This window comes from Oryctolagus cuniculus, chromosome 20 (assembly GCF_964237555.1).
Source record: "Oryctolagus cuniculus chromosome 20, mOryCun1.1, whole genome shotgun sequence".
NCBI classification, from domain to species: domain Eukaryota; kingdom Metazoa; phylum Chordata; class Mammalia; order Lagomorpha; family Leporidae; genus Oryctolagus; species Oryctolagus cuniculus.
Genome location: NC_091451.1, coordinates 13,565,559 through 13,588,926, shown reverse-complemented (window position 1 = coordinate 13,588,926; position 23,368 = coordinate 13,565,559). Strand labels below are relative to the sequence as shown.

At 51.3% G+C, this 23,368-nt stretch overlaps 1 protein-coding gene across 6 annotated transcripts; it reads left to right on the top strand.

Moving 5' to 3' along the window:
- The first annotated feature begins 2,143 nt into the window (after window positions 1-2,143).
- RDH11 (retinol dehydrogenase 11) lies at window positions 2,144-22,504 on the top strand. Of its 6 annotated transcripts, XM_008271832.4 has the most exons (8): window positions 2,293-2,705; window positions 6,789-6,907; window positions 7,625-7,780; window positions 9,573-9,677; window positions 10,539-10,748; window positions 14,404-14,593; window positions 20,563-20,668; window positions 20,743-22,504. In XM_008271832.4, the coding sequence occupies exons 1-7, from the start codon at window positions 2,332-2,334 to the stop codon at window positions 20,663-20,665; spliced, it is 1,257 nt and encodes a 418-aa protein (XP_008270054.2). In that variant the 5' UTR covers window positions 2,293-2,331; the 3' UTR covers window positions 20,666-20,668; window positions 20,743-22,504. The 6 variants fall into 6 exon arrangements, with proteins under 6 accessions (XP_008270055.1, XP_008270054.2, XP_002719608.3 ...); XM_008271833.4 differs by lacking the exon at window positions 2,293-2,705 and adding an exon at window positions 2,144-2,286 and having other exon boundaries at window positions 20,563-22,504; XM_002719562.5 differs by having other exon boundaries at window positions 20,563-22,504.
- Window positions 22,505-23,368: the final 864 nt, after the last annotated feature.

Below are 23,368 nucleotides of genomic sequence, written 5' to 3'. Positions count from 1 at the left end.
AAACCGATTGACAAACACCCAGCTCCCCGTGTGTTGGTTTACTCCCTAAATGCCTACAATGGCCAGGACTGGGTAAAGTCTGAGACTAGGAGCCAGGAATGCACTGCAGGTCTCCTACAGGGCTGCAGGAACCCACTTGGGCCATCACTGCTGCCTCCCAGGGTCCACATTAGCAGTTAGGAATCAAACAAGGCACTCTGATGTGGGACATGGGTGTCCCAATCACTAGGTTAAATGCCTTCTCCCTACGGCTTCATCCTTTGGCAATATGGCTTAGTAGTTAGGGCACAGACCCTGGTGACAGACAACCTGCCTAAGTCTGCCATTGTGACTGGACTAACTTGCTTAAGCTCACTGTGCCTAATAAAACAAGGGAAAAGCAGAATGCCTTCTTCACCCCACTGTCATGGTGATAAAGCGAGTTAAAATATGTAAAGCACTTGAACAGGATCTGGCACATAAAAAGCATTATACAGGGGTTGGTATCGTTACCATCTCTGGCTCTCACTCTTGCCCTTAGATCCCAGCTGGACCAACAGTACCTGTTGCTCTACCAAACCTGCCCTCTCTGACTGCGCCCTCAAGGGGCTCTTTGCTCGGAGCACTCTTGCCTTGTGCGTTCCTTGTCCACTAATTTCTGAGCTTGCCCCTGGCCTCAGCTCAAATGCTGTTTTCTCTAAGAAGCCTATCCTGAACTCTGGACCGGGAGAGCCCTGCTGTAACTGCCAAAGCTTTCTGTTGCCCCTCTTTTTTTTTTTTTTGACAGACAGAGTTAGACAGTGAGAGAGAGAAAGAGAGTCAGAAAGGTCTTCCTTTCTGTTGGTTCACCCCCCAAATGGCTGCTACGGCCGGCGCGCTGCACCGATCTGAAGCCAGGAGCCAGGTGCTTTCTCCTGGTCTCCCATGCGGGTGCAGGGCCCAACCATCTGGGCCATCCTCCATTGCCTTCCTGGGCCACAGCAGAGAGCTGGACTGGAAGAGAAGCAACCCAGACAGAATCCGGCGCCCCAACCGGAACTAGAACCCTGAGTGCCGGTGCCGCAGGTGGAGGATTAGCCAAGTGCGCCGGCCTCTGTTGCCCCTCTTCATCATGATTACAGTGGTCTCTCATCTAAGATTTTCCCTGAGAGTCCAGAAGCTCTGGGGGGTGCAGAGGTAGTGTCCGCCTGGCTCCATACTGGACCCCAGAACTAGCACAGAGCCCAGTATACCATAGTAAAAGCAGAAACACTAGTCACACAACTAAGGAGAAAAACAGATGAAAGATGCTTATAAAGTTGTAAAATCCTGGAGCTGGTGCCATGGGGTAGCAGGTAAAGCCGCCGCCTACAGCACAGCCGTTCCATGTGGGCATCGGCTCGAGTCCCAGCTGCTCCACTTCCAATCCAGCTCCCTGATAATGTGCCTGGGAAAGCAGTGGAAGATGAAAACCCCTGCACCCACGTGGGAGACCCAGGAGAAGCTCCTGGCTTCTGGCTTCGGATCAGCCCAGCTCCAGCCATTGCAGCCATCTGGGGAGCGAACCAGTGGATGAAGACTTCTGTCTCTGCTTCTCCTTCTTTGTAACTCTGCCTTTCAAATAAATAAGTAAATCTTAAAAAAAAAAAAAAAAGTTGTAAAATCCTATACAAAGTTCAAGTAACAATAATAAGAGTGTGACAAAATCTGATGGTTACCAGACAACCTAATGTTCAAACAGTAGGAAATTTTATTGTAAGAAGGAAACCCTAATTGCTGTAAAATATACTGGAACACGTGTCATTCAATCAAATGGAAAAGAGGTAGGCAAAAATAACCCCAACTCTTACAGTATATTTTCAGGGAATCACAGACAATATTTTGATAATACAGCCTCCACATTCACCCCCAGGTAAGAGGCCTCAGATGGGCAGGGGTCTGCTTGTTCCCAGAGAACATGTTCGTGGCTCTCGTTCAAGACAGGATTAAATACTTTGGCGAGCTGACAAAACCAACGGTGCCGATCTGAGCAAGGCATTGTTATCCTGGCACTTAGCATACAAGTGAGCCAAGCCATGAGGAAAACTGTAGTCGACCATCAATCAATCAGACACCAGCAACACGATGGCAGTGGCCATCGCAACTCAAAACAGCACAAAGTGAGTCCTGGGAATGTCTTCAGGGACCAAAGGTTGCTTCCTCTCTATTGGACCGAGGAATTCCTGCGGAGGAAAGGTCACCAACCGTCAGATTCCAACGGCTCCGCTGCGGTGCCATCGACCTTAGAACATTCCCCAAGATGCCAGTATTTCCAGCAGAAACGATGCGGTAACTGCCTGGTCACCATGGGGGAAACTGACCCGGGGACTGGACATGGGCCCCGGGGAGAGAGAGAACAGGGAAGATTTCACAAGACCCGCTGGTGGCCTGGGGCTGTGGGAGAGTTGGCTGGATGACTCCACAGCCCCCAGACCCTGGTCCGGAGCTTGGTCGGGCGCCATTCGCTTCTCACGAGGCTCTCCCCGGAGGCTGGCGGTCGCCGGCCAAGCCCGGGACTACATTTCCCAGAGGGCATCGCTCGGGGCCGTGGCTATTTGCATAGGGGCGTGGCCGGGCTGGGAAGCCATAGTCCGCGGCGCTCGCCAGGGCTTCAGCTTGCTGCAGCCGCTGCCGGCAGAGATGGTCGCGCTCCTGTTGCTGCTCCTCCTTGTCCCCTTGCTCCTGTTCTTGGCGGCGCCCCATATCAGGTCTGTGCGAATGCATCGCCTTCTCTTGCAAGATCTCGGAGGCACACGAATCTTCACAGACGCGCTTTCGTGTTTCAAAAGCAGGGAAAGGGAAAACTCCCCTGGGGGGCTCCAAGATGGCGAGGCCGGGAGTTGGGTGGGTTTGAGGCCAAGTGTAGCGATCCTGGATGCGAGGAAGGCGAGTCCAGGGACCCCAGGCCGTGGGAAGGGGCTGCAGCCCGAGGCATCCTGCTTTTGCTTCTCCCTGACCCCCCCCCCCTTTCTCCTTTAAATTCTTTTTTTTTCTAAAAATATATGTACCTGAGAGGCAGAGCTCTCCCATCCGCAGCTTCACTCCCCACCCAGATGCCGGCAGCAGCCAGGGCTGGGCCGAGCCGGAGCCAGGAGCTCCCTCGGGACTGGCACGTGGGTGGCAGGGACCCAAGCACACGAGCCATCGCCTGCTGCCTCCTGGCATCGGGTGGGAGCTGGACTCGGACCCAGGCACTCTGGCACAGGATGCGAGCGTCCTAACCGCGAGTTCAGGGTCCCACCCCCGTAGCCCCCTTTTGACATGTGAGCGCCCTCTACTTATAGCTCCCGGGAACCCCGTAGCAAGACTGCTTCAAATGCTGGGGTCTGCAGCTTTGCGAGTTTCAGACCCTGGAGTGGGTGGGATGCGGCTCCCGACACTGTGTTCCCCGCAACCCCCTGCGCCTTGACCCAGCCTCTTCTGGCTTCCGGCCTTTGGGGTTTCGAAGGGGCGGTCCCACTTCGTGCTGATGGATTTGCTTAGGCGCCGAGAAGGGGAGAAGTAAAGAGGGCAAGTGTGTGATGGTGAGCCGGGTCTGCCTTCCGCACTGGAGCCGGCGGGATCTGAGCTGCGCGCTGCACCGGGGAGGGGAACCGCGTGGGAGAGCCGGGGCTGGGGTGGGGTCTGCGGAGCAGGCGATAGATCAGCCCGAGGCTGCCCCCTGCTCGGCAGGCAATCAGCGGCCGCCTGCACAGCGGGCCGCCTGCTGGTTGGTGCTGAGTGAGTCACCAGGAGTGACGGTGCACCGGGAGGTGGGGTCACGGTTCACGTGGAGCCTGTAGCCAGGGTGGATCGTGGCTGGATCACGCTCTGTACTCCCTGGTACCCCCCCCCTTGAAGACTCACTACTTCCCTCCCTGGTACCCCCCCCCCTTCCCAACTCCAGGCACACGCCGGTGCTCACCCTCAGATGAAAACCCCAACTTTTCTCTTTTCACCACGAAGCAAGCCCTCTTACCACGTGAGCTGAAGCTGAACCGAAAAGAACCGCAAAGAGTGCTCCTAACCCTGGGAGCCTTTTCGGAGAAAGATCCTATGCCAAGGGCTGTATCGTGGGAGCTGGGTCATGGGAGCTGGCCCCAGCTGGACTGTGCAGTTGAGTGTCTCCCTCTCCTTCCTGCTGGTCAAGGAGGAGGAGCCAAGCACAGGTCCCTCTATGTGGCCGTGGGTCCGGGAGCTCAAGCTGAGGGAAGTGAGACAGCCCTGGGAAGAGGGGTGTCGGTTTAGTTGATGGGCCCTGTGAGTTTGTTTGCGTCCTTGTGAGCCTGTTTGCATTAAGCAGATGGCTTCAGTGGCTAGCTGTGTGTACCATGAAATTTCAAGTTCGGTGAAAAAGACCTAAATGCCTTTTAAAAAGGCGTCTGGGGGCCAGCGCTGTGGCGTAGTGGATAAAGCCGCTGCCTGCAGTGCCGGCATCCCATATGGTCACTGGTTCAAATCTTGGCTGCTCCACTTCCGATCCAGCTCTCTGCTATGGCCTGAGAAAGCGATAGAAGAAGGCCCAATTCCTTGGGCCCTTGCACCCATGTGGGAGACCTGAAGAAGCTCCTGGCTTTGGATCGGCACAGATCCGGCCGTCGTGGCCATGTGGGGAGTGAACCAACAGATGGAAGACCTCTCTTGCTCTCTCTGCCTCTGCCTCTCTGCTTTTCAAATAAATAAAAAAAAATTTTTAAAGCATCTCCTGGTTAACAGCTTCTGGCCCAAATTTGCAGAGAAGAGAAAGGACAGTCTGTGGGCAGCTAATATGTTTGTGAGAATGTGTGTTAAGACTGCACAGGTTTCAAAACATGTTTGCACCAATAAATAAACCTTTTACTTCCACTTTCTCATGAAGTTTTTTAAACTTAGATTTTAAAACACGATTTTTTTTTTTTTTTAATTTTTGACAGGCAGAGTGGACAGTGAGAGAGAGAGACAGAGAGAAAGGTCTTCCTTTGCTGTTGGTTCACCCTCCAATGGCCGCCGCGGCTGGCGCGCTGTGACCGGCGCATCGGGCTGATCCAAAGCCAGGAGCCAGGTGCTTCCTCCTGGTCTCCCATGCAGGACTTGGGCCATCCTCCTCTGCACTCCCTGGCCACAGCAGAGAGCTGGCCTGGAAGAGGAGCAACCGGGACAGAATCCGGTGCCCCGACCGGGAATAGAACCTGGTGTGCCGGTGCCGCAAGGCGGAGGATTAGCCTATTGAGCTGCGGCGCCAGCCGATTCTTTTTTTTTTTTTTTTTTTTTTAAGTTTTATTTGAAAGGCAGTGACAGGGCAAGACAGAGGGAGAGATCTTCCATCCTCTGGTTCCTTCCCAAACAGCCTCAACAGTCAGGGTTGTGCCAGGCTAAAGCCAGGAGCCAGGAGTTCCATCTGGGTCTCCCACGTGGGTGACAGGGGCCCGAGTACTTGGGCCATCAGCTGCTGCTTTGCCATGTGCATTAGCAGGGAGCTGGATCAGAAGCAGAGCGGCCGGGACTTGAACCAGCGCTGGGATGTGGGATTTTGACATCACAAGCGGCTGCTGACCTCGCTGCTCCCCGACACCAGCCCTCATGAAGTGTTAAGTCCCCACATATCTGCGTTCATTCGCTTGGAAAGGCAGTGTGGTAACTGGAGTGCTGAGGAACAAGGGCTAATTAGACGAACCAGGACTTGGATTCCAGTTCCCCTTATTTAACTCTTGTCTTCTTTTTAGAATATTTATTTGAGAGGCAGGGAGAAAGCTAGGCGCTTGGTTCACTCCCCAAATGCCTGCAGTGACAGAGGGGCCGAGGGTTAAGCTGGGAACCGGAACTCAGTGTAGGTCTCCCACATAGGTGGTGGGAGCCCAGTTTCCTAAGCTGTTACCGCTGTCTCCCAGGTGCACCTCAGCAGGAAGCTGGGCCCAGGAGCCAGACGCAGGCATCAGACCCAGGCACTCTGTTGTGGATGCTGACATCCTAACCGCTGGGCTAAACACTTGCTTCCCCTTTATCTATTTTTTAAGTGTGTGTGCATGAGTGTGTTGGGGAGAGGTGGTTCTGTATGTTTTGTCACAGATTTACAAACTTTCATAATTTCTTTTTTTAAGATTATTTATTTGAAAGGCAGAGTTAGAGAGGGGGAGAGACAGAGTGAGATCTCACATCTGCTGGGTCACTCCCCAAATGGCCGCAATGGCCGGAGCTGGGCTGATCAGATCCAAGAGCCAGGAGCTTCTTCCAAGTGTCCACCATGGGTGCAGGGGCCCAAGTACTGCTTTCCCAGGCCATAGCAGAGAGCTGGATTGGAAGAGGGGCAGCCAGGACCAGAACCAGCGCCCACATGGGATGGCAGCGCTGTAGGCGGCAGCTTCTCCTGCTACGCCACGGCGCTGGCCCCAAACTTTCATAATTTCACTCCGTGTGTTACGTTAGCATTTCTCAAGGCTCCTCATGCCGGTTGTGGGCAGATTGACTTTGCACAGGCCAGTTCTTTCTTGTTCTCAGCTGAGTCTTATGATTTCCTAAGCCAAAGTACCTTATGGGGAGCTCACACCGAAGTCAGGTGCCTGGATAATGAAATAGTCATCCAGTTTTGGTACAGCAAGGAGGGCCTCTAGGCATTGCCTTTGTAACAGAATATCAGTTTTGTCTTTGAGCAAGAGCAGAAAACTCTCCTCTCCTTTTAAAACTACTCTTTTTCAACTTGCATCCACTTAAACAAAGGACGACAGTGGGAGGAACTAAAGCAAACCCGGGCCTTGGGATCTGAAGACACAGGGAGTTACAGAAGGGCCCGGCTGAGCTGAGCAATGAAGAACTGATGAGCTCTCCTTTGTCTGCAGAAAAATGCTATCCAGTGGGGTGTGTACGTCAACTGTCCAGCTTCCCGGGAAGGTGGTGGTGGTCACCGGAGCTAACACAGGCATCGGCAAGGAGACAGCCAAGGAGCTGGCTCAAAGAGGCAAGTCGTGTGCTTCTGCCCCCCTCCTGCTACTGCCATTGTACCCCTCACAGGGACTGTTCTGTGTCTTCCCAGGCTTGGAATTCAAGAACGCTCCAAATGTCCCATTGATTTGCTAGTCTGAGCCCAGTCCAATGCTCTACATAACACTGTCACTTCACAGAGACGATTGATTTCTTTTTCTTCCCTGATTTGTCCATTTAGATCCCTCTAGTATAAAAGTAGGGGTTAAAAATTCTTCTTTTTTTTTTTTTTTTTTTTTTTTTTTTTTTTTGACAGGCAGAGTGGACAGAGAGAGAGAGACAGAGAGAAAGGTCTTCCTTTGCCGTTGGTTCACCCTCCAATGGCCGCTGCAGCCGGCGCGCTGCGGCCGGTGCACCGCGCTGATCCGATGGCAGGAGCCAGGAGCCCAGGTGCTTTTCCTGGTCTCCCATGGGGTGCAGGGCCCAAGCACCTGGGCCATCCTCCACTGCACTCCCTGGCCACAGCAGAGAGCTGGCCTGGAAGAGGGGCAACAGGGACAGAATCCGGCGCCCCGACCGGGACTAGAACCCGGTGTGCTGGCGCCGCTAGGCGGAGGATTAGCCTAGTGAGCCGCGGCGCCGGCCAAAAATTCTTGTCTTTTAAGAAATCAGTAGAAAATAACGTTCACCACGAGCCTACGAGGAAAATCAAAAGCGGAGCTGACAGTGTTCTTTCTCGAATGTCGGTTGTCAGGAGCCCGCGTGTACATAGCTTGCCGGGATGTGCAGAAGGGGGAATTGGTGGCCAGAGAAATCCAGAGCAGCACAGGGAACCAACAGGTGCTGGTGCGGAAACTGGACCTGGCCGACACCAAGTCTATCCGGGCCTTTGCTGAGGACTTCTCGGCAGGTAAGTGTCGAGCCGGGGACTGTGCTGTGAGCCGTGATCGGCGTGGCAGGCCCACCTAAGAGGAAAACCCTGCTCTCCTACTACCAATACATACGGATGGTGAAAAAAATCCACCTGAGCACTTGGGAGACCTAGCTGAACCCACTGTGACCACGCGGGATGTGACTTTTGTCAAAGGCACACCCTCCGGAGGCAGAAGCAGAAAGGGAATTTGAAAAGCCCTTGCAGCGAGCAAAAGCCGACGCTGAAAATCTCGCGGGACAATCAGAACTCACTGTGGACATTTTCAGGTCCAGGGTCTTAAACGCCCATACAGGGATAGGAGGCGAGGCCACTGGGCCCTTGAGAGCTGGGTCTGTTTGTATCTGAGGCTCCTTGTGAGCTTGAGATTCACAAGGAACCCTCTGGTCCATGGTATAGTGGCCAAAAAATAAACCCTGGCTACCAGCTGAGGGACATGACATAGAAGCTTACAGGACACAGAGAGAGAAATAGTCATCGGCAAGAAATGAGACTTGTTTGTGCGTGTGCAAGAAGCTGGAATTGAAGTTGACACAAAAACCTGTAAAAGCACATTCATGCACACTCTGTAGGCACATCCCCTCAACAACCCGAGGATCTAGGCTTCCCAGGGCAAACAGCGTCCGCTGATGGGAACTTAATAAACCACAAGCCACATAAGGAAATGAACCATGAGAGAGAGTGCAACAGAGATGAAACCGGTATTTCTTTTGGGATCTGAATCCCAGTGGCGGGGGCCCACATAATACAGCCTTTTTGCTTTTTTTTTTTTTTTTTCCCCCTCTCTTGCCTTGGAATCTTTTTCTTGCAGCTTGGGAAGCCTTTCTGCTGGGAGAGGTAAACAAAACACTTCCCCAAAGCAGTCTGTAAGTAGCGCCAGGACTGGAAGGATTGCAAAGGCCACTCGGTAGTCGACAATGAGCTTTTGTAGTAAAAGTAGATGGGATTCAGCTTAAGTCTTACAGTGAGAAACACCACAGAATAAGGGTGAGGGAGAAGTGGAGGAAAGATGAAAGCCCAGCCTCTGCACTTTTTTAAAGATTTATTTTTTTTTATTTGAAAGGCAGAGTTACAGAGAGAGGAGGAGAGGCAGAGAGAGAGAGAGAGAGAGGGGTCTTCCATCTGCTGGTTCACTCCCCAGTTGGCCGCAATGGCCAGAGCTGAGCTGATCCAAAGACAGGAGCCAGGAGCTTTTTCCGGGTCTCCCATGCAGGTGCAGAGACCCAAGGACTTGGGCCATCTTCCACTGCCTTCTCAGGCCATAGCAGAGAGCTGGATCGGAAGTGGAGCAGCAGGTCTTGAACCAGTGCCCATATGGGATGCCATTGCTTCAGGCCAGGGTGTTAACCTGCTGTGCCACAGTGCTAGCCCCTGCACTTTTTAAAAAAAAAAGAATTATTTATTTGAAAGGCAAAGTTAGAGAGGAGGAAAGAAAGAGAATCTTTCATCTGCTGGTTCACTCCCCAACTGGCTGCAATGGCTGGGGCTGGGCCAGGCTGAAGCTAGGAGTCTGGAGCTTCTTCCAGAGCTCCAACATGGGTACAGGGGCCCAAGCACTTGGGCCATCATCCACTGCTTTCCCAGGCACATTAGCAGGGAGCTGGATTGGAAGTGGAGCAGCCGGGTTTCAAATCGTTGCCCATAGGGGATGCTGGCCTCACGGGCGGAGGCTTTACCTGCTATGCCACGGTGCTGACCTGGGTGAGGCAGGTTTCTAAGATGGGACAGCTGTGGCTGGCCATCTCCACGCTCTGTCTTCTCTTCCCTGCAGAAGAGAAGCACCTCCACATTTTGATCAACAATGCAGGAGTGATGATGTGTCCCTACTCCAAGACAGCAGACGGCTTTGAGATGCACATGGGCGTCAACCACTTGGGTAAGAAATCTGGCCCCATCACAAAGCTAGAGGGGCCTAAAGTTCTCCTTGGAAAAGTTAGAGTCACACTGGGACTTCTTTATGGTGTGATTGGACAGCAGGCCCCTAACAGACCATGGATGAATAGTAAGTAGTTTGGTTTTGCTGGAAAGCTAAGAAATAAATGAGGGCTGCCCCAGATTCTGCCCACTTTTTAACAGTGATTAGGTTCAGTTTACCTGGCAGCATGTTTTAAAAAAAACTATTTAAGAGGCAGAGAGAGAGAGAGAGAGACAGATTCCATTCACTGGTTCACTCTGCAAATGCCTGCATCAGCCAGGACTGTGCTGAGCCAAAGCCAAGAATTGGGAACTGAGTCCTATCTCTAATGTGGGTAGAGACCTGCCTAGTTGAACAGTCTCCTGCTGCTTCCCGTGATCTGTATTAACAGGAAGCTAGGATTGGAGACTGGAGTCTGGCATTGAACCGAAGCACTCTGATACGGGGTGCAGGCACCTGAACCAGCCAAATGCATTCTTGGGACATTTTGAACAGTCTTATTGGATTTGGCGCTGGCTTGCTTTTCTTAGTAATGATCCTGTGGCCAGTGAGAGGCCACGTGATGTTGACCAAAGCTGGAATAAGATAGGACTTCATACTCACACAGTCCAGAGCTGCCGCATATTACGGTGTCTCTCATGTCTTTGGCTGTTCCCATTTCCCCAAACCATCCCTGAACTTACTCCCAAGTCAACAATGAAAAGCTGAGTTCCTAGATGTTACTCCTGGTTCTCTGCCTCCCGGAGCCTAGCCCCGCTCATCAGTACTCCTGACACCCCCACACTGACCCCGAACTCTGTTAATTCTGGCTTTTCTCAACAGGTCACTTCCTCCTGACCCATCTGCTGTTAGCAAAGCTAAAGGAATCAGCCCCATCAAGGGTCATAAATGTGTCTTCCCTGGCACATCACCTGGGAAGGATCTACTTCCATAACCTGCAGGGCGAGAAGTTCTACAACGCGGGTCTGGCCTACTGCCACAGCAAGTTGGCCAACATTCTCTTCACCCGGGAGCTGGCCCGGAGGCTGAAAGGTGGGATTGCAGGGCACGAGCGTGGAGACTGGGGGGGGGGGGGGGGGGGCGCTGAAAGCCGCGGGAGTGGAGGCAGGACCTGCCCCCGTGACTGTTAGTGGGTATGGTTTTAGTGAGGTGGTTTTAGGAGGTGGCCAACTGGGGACAGGCACTGGTGGCTGCGTGACCTGCAGCAGGTTGCTTAGCTTTCAAGGCTTACATCCTCCTACTAGGGTGCTTCAAAGGTTCACAGAGAATGGAGTGAGAAGATGTGTTGCTTTGGTGATATCTGTAATGCAGGGTTTTCTTAATGCACATTTCCCAAGGTCTTTTTGAAGATCCCCTCATAGATACAAATCCCCCCCTTTTTTGAAACAGTAAACTTTTACTTTTCCATGAATTCTTATATATAAAACTAGACTATCTGAAGGGTTATTGTCATAATTAATTTAGGCCTTGCATGCAACACAGGGTTGTTTTTTTGTTTTTTAGGTTTTTTTTGTTTGTTTTTTTTTTTTACTCCTAGTAAGACTGAGTGGAAGGGAGGAGGGAGACCCTGGAATGGCACCATCACAGGCATTAGCCTAAAACTCCGGACCCACGTGGGTGGCTAAGCAGTAGCAAAGGGCTGAATAGAGGGAAATGTATGCTTGAGAAGGGAGTCTCCTGTCAGAAATGGAGGGCCTTAGCACGGCCTCCTCTGGATTTCCAATTAAGAGAAAGGAAATCAAGGCTGGGCAGTGCTTAGGACGGGAGCCAAGCAAAATTCATGGTTAAGGAATCAGGCACAGGAGAGCCACTGTTGGAAAAAGGCCTCCGGGCCACACAGGCAGCTGCAAGATGAGGAAGGAAGGAAGCTGGTGGTCCGGGCCATGGCATCTTGTGTCTGGCCGGAGCAGACAGCCGTCGCTGAGGGATGAAGCCCATCCCGCAGGTGATCAGGGAACGAGGGCCATCTGGAGGTGGAAAGGTGGGCCCAGCTGTGAGAAGCAGATCCAAGCAGGCTGTACACGAGGGAGGTAGCTCACTTGGTTGTGAGGACCAGGTGCGAGATAGCCATGGTGCCGGGAAAGAACCCAGGCATGGTGGAGACTCGTGCAGTTCCCCAGCAGGCCACGTGGTCAGCGCCCATGCCATTCCGTGCACCAGATGGCGAGCAGGACAGGTACGCTCGGTCCCTGGACTTGTTCACTCTAACTAGCAAGTCATGTTTTTAAGTGTCACATGTAAAACCAGTCCAGTAATACATGAACAAGTCTCACTGTAGAAAGCACGAATAGTGTGGAAGCAGAGTGAAAGGTGAACCTCCCCCCCTTCATTTCTTCCTGTTTCTCCCTTTCTTCTTCTTTCCGCACCATCAGCAACTTCTTGTGCCCCTTTCCACTCGTTTCATGCATTTCCATGTGTGCATCACACAGAGGAACTGAAATTCCAGCTTTTCCATGTAGCACAAACAGAATCAGCCTTTCGGTACTGCACAGTAAGGGGTTGCTTAGTGTATGTATCCGTTTCCTTAGCAACTCTAGATTGTCTCCTGTCTGTTGTTGCTGGCTAACTGGAAGTGTGATAAGTGCTATCAAGGAGAAGGACAAGGAACTATAATGGATGTTCTGCAGAGAGAGGGAGGGCTTTCCACGTGGACCCTGGGTCTGCATTACTGTGGGTCATCCAGGGCAGGGGTCAAGTAGATGGCCCGACACCATTCAAGCCCCCAGTTCTTTTTGGTTGTGAAATCCACAAAGACCTGGGAGTTTTGGTTTTTCACAAGCTCCGCACCACAACTAAGGCAGCATAACCTTCCCTTAGCTGGGGGATTAGATGATGGAGGCTCTAGGTGTATGTTTCCTGTTAGCTTTCTGAGATCAGAAACAGTTTGAAACATTTCTGGCACCAAGGTTTCAGTAAAGGGTGGCCTACCTGAAATAGCGGGTCTCAAAGCGGCACCTCGCATTCACCACACACCTCTTGCCATTCTAAGTTCTTTTACAAAAGTGAGCCCATTTAACCCTCAGAACAACTCTTATGATTATCCTCATTTTATTTTTTTAATTTAGTTTTTATTTACTTGAAAGGCAGAGACAGACAGAAGACTTCCATTTGTTGTTCACTGCCCAGATGCCTACAGTAGCTGGGGTTAGACTGGGCTGAAGCCAGGAGCCCAGATCTCAGTCTGGGTCTCCTGTGTGTGTTAGGCACCCAAATACTTCAGCCATCACTTGCTGCCTCCCAGGGTACTCCTTAGCAGAAGGTTGGAATTGGGGGCGTAGTCGGGATTTGAACTCAGGCATTGCAGCAGGGGGTGCTGGCATCCCCACTGATGGCTTCATTGCTGTGTCAAACGTCCACTCTTGACTGTCCTCATCTTTGAGCTGAGTCACAAAAACAGGAGCTTGTCCAGGCTTACACAGCTGACAAGTGAAACTGGGACTTGACAGAGTGTATATAGTGCGCCATGAGAGCCCAGCATTTAAAGTTTGGGTAGAGAGGCAGGCGTTTGGTGCAGCCCTTAAATCTCTGGTTGACAGCACCCCATATCTGAGAGCCTGGTTTGAGCCCTAGCTGTAGGACCCCAAAAGCGGTGTCCTCTTGTGACGACCCCAGAAACACAGACTCCAGACCAGACGATGCAATAGAGCAGGAGGTAATTTTATTTCATTTGCGCAAATGGGCCCCCTACTGCTGCAAGCAGCAAGCAAGTGAGAGGAGCCCCGAGCAGCTATCTCACACAGCTTTTAAAGGGCAAAACCACAAAATTAACATATTATAGGCTGGCGTAAGTTCATTGGATAATTTTCAGTAGCGGGCCTTGTATGGCAGTCTAAAAGTGGTAATGTCGGTGGAAAAGTACTAGGTCAAAGGGATACATTAGGGGAGGGGGTCTCCAGGAGAGAGGAATAGGTTGCTACGTGCCTTGCAGCTTTCTTTGTTAACCTTGAGCAAGCGTAGGGAAGGGGCTTATCTACAAGGCAGGTGTTCTGTGTATCTCTGGTTAGTAGCTGACTGCTTTCTCTGTGAACCGGTTTACTCCCCATTTCCCAAGGCCGTCTCTGGAACGGTTTGTCTCAGGAGCCCCATTTTTTTTTTTTTTTTATGGTGGCTCTTGGCTCCTTTCACTGGCTACCCCAGTTCCAGTCCGGCTTCCTGTGATGCACACCCTGGATAAACAGCTGGTGATGGTCCAAGTACTTGGGTTCCTGCAGCCCATGTGGGAGACCCAGATGGAGTTCTGGGCTCCTGGCCTTGGCCTGGCCCAGACCTGGCTGCTGCAGGCATGTGAACCAGCGAATGGAAGACCTCTGTCTGTCCGACTGCCTTTCAAATTAGATGAAAATAAATAAAATTTTTTTAATTTAAAACTTGGGTAAATAATAATGGACTGTCTGGGAAATAGACAAAGCAGCCAGAAAGGTTAGGAAAACCAGGAGAGGGGTGGGGTCCTGGAAGCCAGTAGAAAAGAAGCCTCTAAAGCGACAGCGGCCAGCTGTGTAACGTGCCCCTGAGAGGCTGGCCCCCGGCTCTGCTGCTTTGTAACAGCCCCTGAGAGCAGTGCTGCCACGGGCAGGGGTCCACATGTGGGGTCACCGCTCTATTCACATCGTTGTTCTGATTGGCTGTTCAGCAAAACATCAAGGCATGTCCTCCCCTCTCCCTGCCCCCCCACCCCATCCCACCCCAGGCTCTGGCGTGACGGCGTATTCTGTGCACCCTGGCACGGTCAACTCGGAGCTGATTCGGCACTCGGCTCTCATGAGATGGATGTGGCGGCTTTTCTCCTTCTTCATCAAGACTCCCCAGCAGGGGGCGCAGACCAGCCTGTACTGCGCCTTGACCGAAGGGCTGGAGAGTCTCAGTGGGAACCATTTCAGGTAGGGGCGTTTTTGTTTCCGAAGAGGGGATGTTGTGGCCCGGGGGAAATCATCTGGATCTGTCTGGTATAAGAGTACCTTGCCTACTAGAGCTTTGTCTCTGACGCTAGGATTTTTATTTTTGCATTGATGTGGAAGAATTGTGCCTGTTTGTGGGGTGCAGGGTGATATTTTGCAACATACACACAATGTGTAATGGACAAATCAGGGCCATTAGCTCAGCCATCTCCCCAGGCGCGTGTAGGCTTGTTGTTGGGAGCAAAGCCCTCTCTCGTAGCTATTTTGAAACATACAGTAAGTTGTAATTCACTATACTGACCCTATGGTGCTGTTGGAGACTAGAATTTATTCCTCCCATCCAAATGCAGTTGTGTGCCTTGTGATACGGCCTCTGCCTGTCTCCCTCCTCACCGACCTCAGCCTCTGCATGCGTGAGGTCAACATCTTTACCTTCGAGAAAGGAGTGAGGACACGCAGTGCTGTCTTTCTGTGCCTTGAGTATTTCACTTAGCATTATGTCCCCCAGGTTTCCCTGTGTTGCCACGAATGGCTGACTAGGGCTCCATTGTGTATATTATGCAATGTTTTCTCTGTCCACTCACCCATTTAAGGACACTGAGGTTAGCTCCTTATCTTGGCTGCTATGAATAATACTGCAGAAACATGAGGGTGCAGGTGTCTCCAACATGCTTCCTTCCCCTTGGACGTGAGCCCAGTGGTGGAATCACTGGGAGCGGAACTGATCCACTCACCCATTCACGTTTTTGTGATAACTAAGGTTGGATTCTCTCATGTCATCTTTTTTTTTTTTTTTTTTTTTAGATTTATTTATTTATTTCAGAGGTAGAGTTACAGAGAGAGAGGGAGAGAGGTCTTCCATCCGCTGGTTCACTCCCCTCAATGGTCAGAGCTGGGCTGATCAGGAGCCAGGAGCTTCTTTCTGGTTTCCCACGTGGGTGCAGGGACCCAAGTGCTTGAGCCATCCTCTGCTGCTTTCCCAGGCCATAGCAGGGAGCTGGATTGGTAGTGGAACAGCCAGGACACAAACTGGAGCCCAAATGGGGTGCCAGTGCTGCAGGCGGAGGCTTAACCTCCTACACACAGAACCAGCCCCTCATGTCGTCTTTTTATACTGATAATTTCACTTCCTGGTGTTTTTTTTTTTTGTCAGTCTAGCTTTCTTTATTCCTTTCTGGATTCTTAGCTCTATTTTTTTTATATTAAAAAGAGTTTGAATCTCTATTTTTTTCTTGTCTTCAAGATTGAAATGTTACATATGCATTTCATGTTTTGTATAAGTAAAGACTTAAAATCATTTTATTAAGATTTATTTATTTGAGGGGCCGGCGCTGTGGCACAGCAGGTTAAAGCCCTGGCCTGAAGCGCCGGCATCCCATATGGGCGCCGGTTCTAGTCCCGGCTGCTCTACTTCCCATCCAGTCTGCTGTGGCCTGGAAAAGCAGCAGAGGATGGTCCAAGTCCTTGGGCCTCTGCACCTGCATTGGAGACCTGGAGGAAGCTCCTGGCTCCTGGCTTCAGATCGGCACAGCTCCGGCTGTTGAGGCCATCTGGGGAGTGAACCAGCGGATGGAAGACTTCTCTCTCTCTCTCTCTGCCTCTCTGTAACTCTGTCTTTCAAATAAATAAAATAAATCTTAAAAAAAAAAGATTTATTTATTTGAAAGGCAGAGTTGCACAGAGAAAGAGTGAAATCTCCCATCTACTGGTTCACTTCCCAGATGGCAGCAATGGCTGAGGCTTCACCAGGCTGAAGCCAAGAGCCTGGAACTCCATCTGGGTCTCCCACATGGGTGCAGGGGCCCAGGGACTTGGGCCATCCCCTGCTGCTTTCCCAGGCGCATTAGCAGGGAGCTGGATTGGAAGCAGAGTGGCTGAGACTCAAACCAGCACTCACTTGGGATGTTGATGTTGCAGGTGGCAGCCTAACCCACTACACCACAGCACCAGCCCCTTAAAACGTTTTTAAATGTTTATTTTCCTGTACTTGAAAAGCAGATTGACGGGTGGGGTGGCAGGGGTAGGAAGGGAAAGATCATCCATCCACTGGTTCACTACCCAAATGCCCACAACAGCTAGGGCTGGGCCAAGCCAAAGCCAGGAGCCAGAAGCTCCACCTGTGTCTCCCACATGAGTAGCAGGGATCCAAGCACTTGAGCTGTCACCTGCTGCTCCCCAGGAGGCATTAGTTTCCTTTTTTCTTTTTTCTTTTTGACAGGCAGAGTGGACAGTGAGAGAGAGACAGAGAGAAAGGTCTTCCTTTTGCCGTTGGTTCACCCTCCAATGGCCGCCGCGGCCGGCGTCTGCGGCCGGCGCACCACGCTGATCCGATGGCAGGAGCCAGGTGCTTATCCTGGTCTCCCATGGGGTGCAGGGCCCAAGCACTTGGGCCATCCTCCACTGTACTCTGGGCCACAGCAGAGAGCTGGCCTGGAAGAGGGGCAACCGGGACAGAATCCAGCACCCCGATCGGGACTAGAACCCGGTGTGCCGGTGCCGCAAGGCGGAGGATTAGATTATTGAGCCGCGGCGCCAGCTGCATTAGTTTCCTAAAGCTGGATCAGAAGTAGAGCAGCAGCCAGGGGGCTGGCATTGTGGTCCAGCAAGTCAAGCCATTGCCTGTGATGCCGGCATCCCATATGAGCGCTGGTTTAAGTCCCAGCTGCTCCATTTCTGATCCAGCTTCCCGATACTGTGCCTGGGAAGGCAGTGGATGATGGCCCAAGTGCCATCTCACCACATGGGAGACCCAGATGAAGCTTCTGGCTCCTGGCTTTGGCCTGGTCCAGCCCTGGCCATTGCGGCCATTTCGGGGGGTAAACCAACAGACAACAGATGGAAGATCTCTATCTGTCCTTCTCTCTCTGTTACTCTGCCTTTCCAATAAATAAATTAGTATCTTTCAAAAAAAAAAAAAAAAAGGAAGAAGTGGAACAGCAGGCCTCAAACTGCCACTCCGATGTGAGATGCAGGTGTCACAAACAGTAGCTTGACCCACTGTACCACCCACAAGACTTCAAACCTCTTATTGTGAAGAAAATGTCAAATGATCCAACCTCAGCCACCGTGTCCAGTCCTGCCCCATCCCTATACCCCACACCCTCTCATATTTTTCTTGTATTTCAAAGCAAAGCCCATACGTCACATAAAATCAAAATTTTACCATGTTTTGACTTCTACCTTGAAGATGTTATTGAAATGACCTGAAGTCTTGGAGGAAGGGCTGTAACTGCCTTGGGATTGGCAAGTCTGGTGTGGAAGACCTATCCTGGCAGACTTACGGCGAAGCCACAGTTGTTTAGATAAAAATCATGGTTTGAGAGAGGCCCTGAAGAGGCAGACATTGTATCCCTGGCTCATCACTCATTGAGGGGAGGGGAGGAATTTGGTAACCTGGGTTTCAGGCCTGAGTCACCAGGAGGTTGATGATGACCTCAACTGAGACAGCAGACGCAGGAAAATAATGTGGCTTAGGTGATTCCAAAGTAGTGGGGATGGCTTCTGGGTAACCTAAGAAGAAAATGTACCAAAATTTGGTTAGAAGGGTGCCTGCAGGTCCAAAGGGATGTTAGATTGGATTGGCCAGTCGGCTGACTCTGGCACTTTTCCTGGAGTGAGTGCCAGCTGTCTTTGGTCTTTTTTTGCTGCTTCACTCCCCAAATACCTGCAACCACCAGGGCTGGACCAGGCCAAACCAGGAGCCTGGAACCCAACCTGGATGTCCCATGTGGGTGGAAGGAACCCACGTACTTGAGCCCTTACATGCTGTCTCCCAGCGTGTTCATGGGCAGGAAGCTGGAGCAGAAGTCGAGGAGCTGGGACTTGAACCCAGGCATTCCCGGATGGCATGTGGGCATCTCAAGTGGCATCTCCACCGTATGGCAAACATCTGCCCGGTTTAGTTTGGTTTTCTTGCTTACTGTCCACTCTCCAAGGGCGATGCGTTGGCTCCCCTTCCTTCCTATCCCTTTGCCTCCCCTCTCTTGGCCAAGGGAAGACACACACCTGATTAACAGTCTCATGAAACTACATCCAGGGAGAAAACACAATTCTGCAGGACACCAAGGGTAACAGTGTCTTAATGGACATAGTGTTAGGAGTTTGCTTTATATGGTTAATTAAGACTTGTCCAGTCTCCTTTTGCCTTCAGAATTTGCTTAAAATATCCAGGGCACAGCTTCCTTGAAATAGTGTATTTTTGTTTGTTTGTTTGTTTGTTTTGACAGGCAGAGTGGACAGTGAGAGAGAGAGACAGAGAGAAAGGTCTTCCTTTGCCGTTGGTTTACCCTCCAATGGCCGCCGCGGCTGGCGCACCGTGCTGATCCGAAGGCAGGAGCCAGGTGCTTCTCCTGGTCTCCCATGCGGGTGCAGGGCCCAAGTACTTGGGCCATCCTCCACTGTACTCCCGGGCCACAGCAGAGAGCTGGCCTGGAAGAGGGGCAACCGGGACAGAATCCAGTGCCCCGACCGGGACTAGAACCCAGTATGCCGGCGCCACAAGGCAGAGGATTAGCCTAGTGAGCCGCAGCGCCGGCCAAAATAGTGTATGTTTAAAAATGGCTTCTCACATGACTTTCAAAGACTGTGATCCACTCAATTATTAAAAAAAGAAAAAGTCTTCATTGAATACCTACTGTGTGCTAGATACAGAAAAGTAAAGCATGAGTCAGAGAATTTCTGAGTGGTGTGGAGTTAGGATAGCCCTCCCACATTTAGTATTTGAATTACAACAATGAAGCAGGGGCACATGAAACACCTTGCTATGGTTTGGCTGCATCTCCCAAGGTTCATGTGTTGGAAACTTAATGCCCACACAGTGTTGCAGCTGAGACAGGTGAGTAGGTGACGAGGGCAGCCTCATAAATGGATTCATGCCGTTATTTCAGGAGGGGGTTCCTTATACAAGAATGAGTTGGGGCTGCCAGTATTGTGGCCTAGTGGATTGAGCTGCCCCTTGTGATGCTGGTATCCCCATCAGAAAGCTGGTTTGAGTCCCAGCCTCTCCACTTCTGATCCAACTCCCTGCTAATGCACCTGGGAAAGCAGCAGAAGCTGGCCCAGGTACTTGAGTGCCTGCTACCATGTGGGAGACCAGAATGGAGTTCCTGGCTCCTGGCTTTGCCCTGGCCCAGCCCTGGCTGTTGTGGCCATTTGGGGAGAGAACCAGCAAATGCACGATTTCTCTGTCTCTTGCTCTTTCTCTGTTGTTCTGCCTTTCAAATAAATAAATAGAGGGTATTGGGGAACGAATTGGGCCCTTCTCTCTCTTTCTGTGGCCCACGTGATGCCTTCTGCCGTGTGATGATGAAGCAAGAAGGCCCTCACCAGATGCTGGCCCCTGTATCTCGGGCTTCCCGGCCTCCATAAGCGTGGACCAGTAAATTCCTTCTGTTCCTTATAAATTGCCCAGTCTGTGGTACTGTTACGGTAGCACAAAAGGGACTAAGACACATGTGGTACCTTGTTACCACATCTTTTCTATTACATTTAGCGCCTTTGGCTTATGACGCCAGCTTATCAATATGAGTTTAAACTGTTATGAGTGCAGATAGTCCAGAACTAATTGGTGTTTTCTTTCTACTCCAAGCATTTGTGTGGCCAATGCAGAATCTCAGTTAACATGACACTCTCCAAGGCTAAGCAGAATGGACCTTTTGGACTTGCACAGGTGTCGGCAGATGTTGACATTGGAGTTCAGTACATACAGGCACATCTCAGACACACTGCAGGTCTAAGGAGGCGTCTGTTTTCTCTGGGGTAAAGATAGGAGAAGGAAGGCCCAAGACAAGCAGTGGCCCTGTGCAGCCCTGGAGGCCCTGGGACCCCGGGGTTTCTGTTTTTTTTTGTTTGTTTGTTTGTTTGTTTTGTTTTTCTGTCGTATCTCTTATTCCCAGCTGAGAGCAGACTCTCTTCTTCACCCTCTGCTTCACGCCTCTCTGTTTCCCTTGCAGCGACTGCCATCTGGCATGGGTCTCTGCCCAGGCTCGAAACGAGACGATAGGAAGGCGGCTGTGGGATGTCAGCTGTGACCTGCTGGGCCTCCCCACGGACTGACAGGTAGGGCATTTGGACCCAAAAGAAGACTGCGGGCGACTGTGCAGTACTCCCTGCCAAAATGATTCTCCTTCAAGGTGACCAAGGGCTTGAACACGGAGAGAACAAAGCTTTTCCAGCCTTCCCTGCTTGGTGTCCGGTTACACCCCATCCACTGCCGCATTTGCCTAAACACCTTTCATGGCCTGGACTGGCTCGACTAGCAGAGTTGCTGGCTGTATCACAGGACGTGAGGACCCTTACGTGACCTGCACTGGAGCTGCTCCTACCCCGGGGAAGCTAAGCTACTTGTTTTTTTACCCTGCTCACTCACAACGTCCTTCCTCCCATTCCAACCAATCCCCGCGCAGAGAGGGCCACGCCAAAGCCTCTGCCCAACACCATGGCCGCAGTGCCGTGTGCAGAGTGCGGCTTGTCCCTCCTCTTGTCACCTGTCAGGGCGCCAGCATCTGGATTCTTGGAGGACTGTGGCACGACCTTGTCTGTGACAGCCCAAAGCCTGTGCCATTAGAGGACCCTTCCCCGTCTGGACTGCAGAGGGGCTTCCTCTGCTAAGACGTGTATGGGGCTTGGGACGGCAGAAATAAAAAAAAAAAAAAATCCAGCTCAAGCTCATTTTCCTGCTGTTTCTCAAATCAGTTCAGAGGCAATGAACTCTGAGAAGGCAGGCCACTTCCAAGGCTGCTGCAGGCCCACAGAGGCCTCCCTTTCGTGCCGTAGTTTCTCTTAGAAGACCAGACAAAGAAAGGACAGGCTTTTCTGGGCACTGTCATTGTGTGTATCTTTTGCATGTTTCCTTGTGTTTTTACCTAATTGGTAGTGTTTGCAGGAAATTCAAACTGCCACAAAGGAATAGCATGAAAGCAGGTAAATGATCAGGGATGGAGCAAACCAGTCTTTGATGTCAGTGGATGGAGCCGCAGAGGGAGGCAGACTCCGTGCTCACAGATGTTGGTGACCACTCACCAAGAAGCGCATGCCCTGTGGGGAGGACATCCCCAAACCCGCATCTAGGGAATAATGCATGAAATGCAGGGGTCGGGTAAGGACTGAAATGAATGGAAGGCAGACAGAATTGAGGTGAGCACCGGAGCTGGCAGGACTGATGAGGCACTGTGTTAAAGACACCAGTCCATCAGTGTGGTATCTTAAAGCCTCCAACTGGTAATTCCAGCCGGTCTAACAGCCTTCCAGGGCATTTCCTTATGGTATCTGGACAAGATTTAAATGATTATGTGCTTACATCCTGTGGGTACCAGTTCACGTCCCAGCTGCTCCACTTCCAATCCAGCTCCCTGCTATGGCCCGGGAGAGCAGCGGAGGATGGTCCTAGTGCTTGGACCTCTGTACCCATGTGGGAAACCTGGAGGAGGCTGCTGGCTCCTAGCTTTGGCCTGGCTCAGCCCTGGCCATTGGGGCCATTTGGGGAGTGAACCAGTGGATGGAAGACCTCTCTCTCTTTCTCTCTCTCTGTATCTCTGCCTTTCAAATAAATAAATATTTTTTAGAATAATACTGCTCAAGGAAGTCTAAAGAATTGGTGACATTGCCATCTCCTGTTTGCAGTATGTTATTCTAACAGAGTTTGTGATTTTCTTGGACTGAGAATTTTAACTTTGGTAGGGCAGAGTCCTAAGACTACCGTCTTCACTTCTGTCTGTAAGTAAATATAAATCTTCGGTTGCACTTGTTTTGACCGCTAAACTTGTAAATATTTAGAAATGGTCATTTTATAGGAAAATTGGCAAACTTTTGATAATACGGTAGAACAGATGAATTAATATTTTACTTAATTTATATTGAACATGCAATAACAAATAAAAATCTTTTTCAGTTGTTTGTCATGTTTTTACTTATGAGAATAAAAACCGTAAGAATTAAGCACAAGCTCACTTATAGTCGAAAGAAGACAACACTTCGTCGTTACAGCTTGGCAGTTATTTCTCACGTTAAGGGCCGTTTAGCCCGGAGTTGAGCTGTAATGCTACAATCTGCAGATGACAGTAACCTGGATTGTGTGCTGACTTGACGCCTCGCGCCCATTGCCTGCTTTGCCGACACAGCTGGAGGTCACTTTGTCCTCGTGTTCTGACCGCGGCATGCTGTTGATCTCTGCGCTGTAGCACAGTGCGCTGCCACCGCCACCCTCAGCTCTTGTCATCTCCGTGCTGGGTGTCACCTCCACGCACTGAGAGCTCAGCACTGTTAAAATCAAGCCTCAAATCTACTAGAAATAAGGGCCCGGGAGACACAAGTCACCAACATTATCCTCTCAGCATTCGCGGGCATTAAAATGTGCGTGCGTTTAAACTGGGCTCCCAGGCAAGCGAGAGCGAAGCGTGAAATCAGCGCCAAGGGGCACCTGTGCGCATGCAGTGCAGGAGAGGGCTTTGTCCACCTAGTGGTGGACCAGCTGAGGAAGCCCCGCCATCGGTGGCCCCTAGTTCATGTGCCCAATGAACTAGGCGAGCCCAGCCTAGAGACCAAGAACGCACACTTTGGGGTCCACTGCCCGGGGTTTCATGACCCTAGCCACCTGACATCCCAGTCCGAGGGCAGGCAGGACCCCGGCCCCGCTGTCTTTCCCAGGCTGAAAGCTAACACCTGATGAGGACACTAATTGTGGAAGCCGGGGTAGCACAGCAACGTGCAGACCCCATATCCAATAGATACCAAACCGCTGCGCAACTGGGCAGGAGGAGA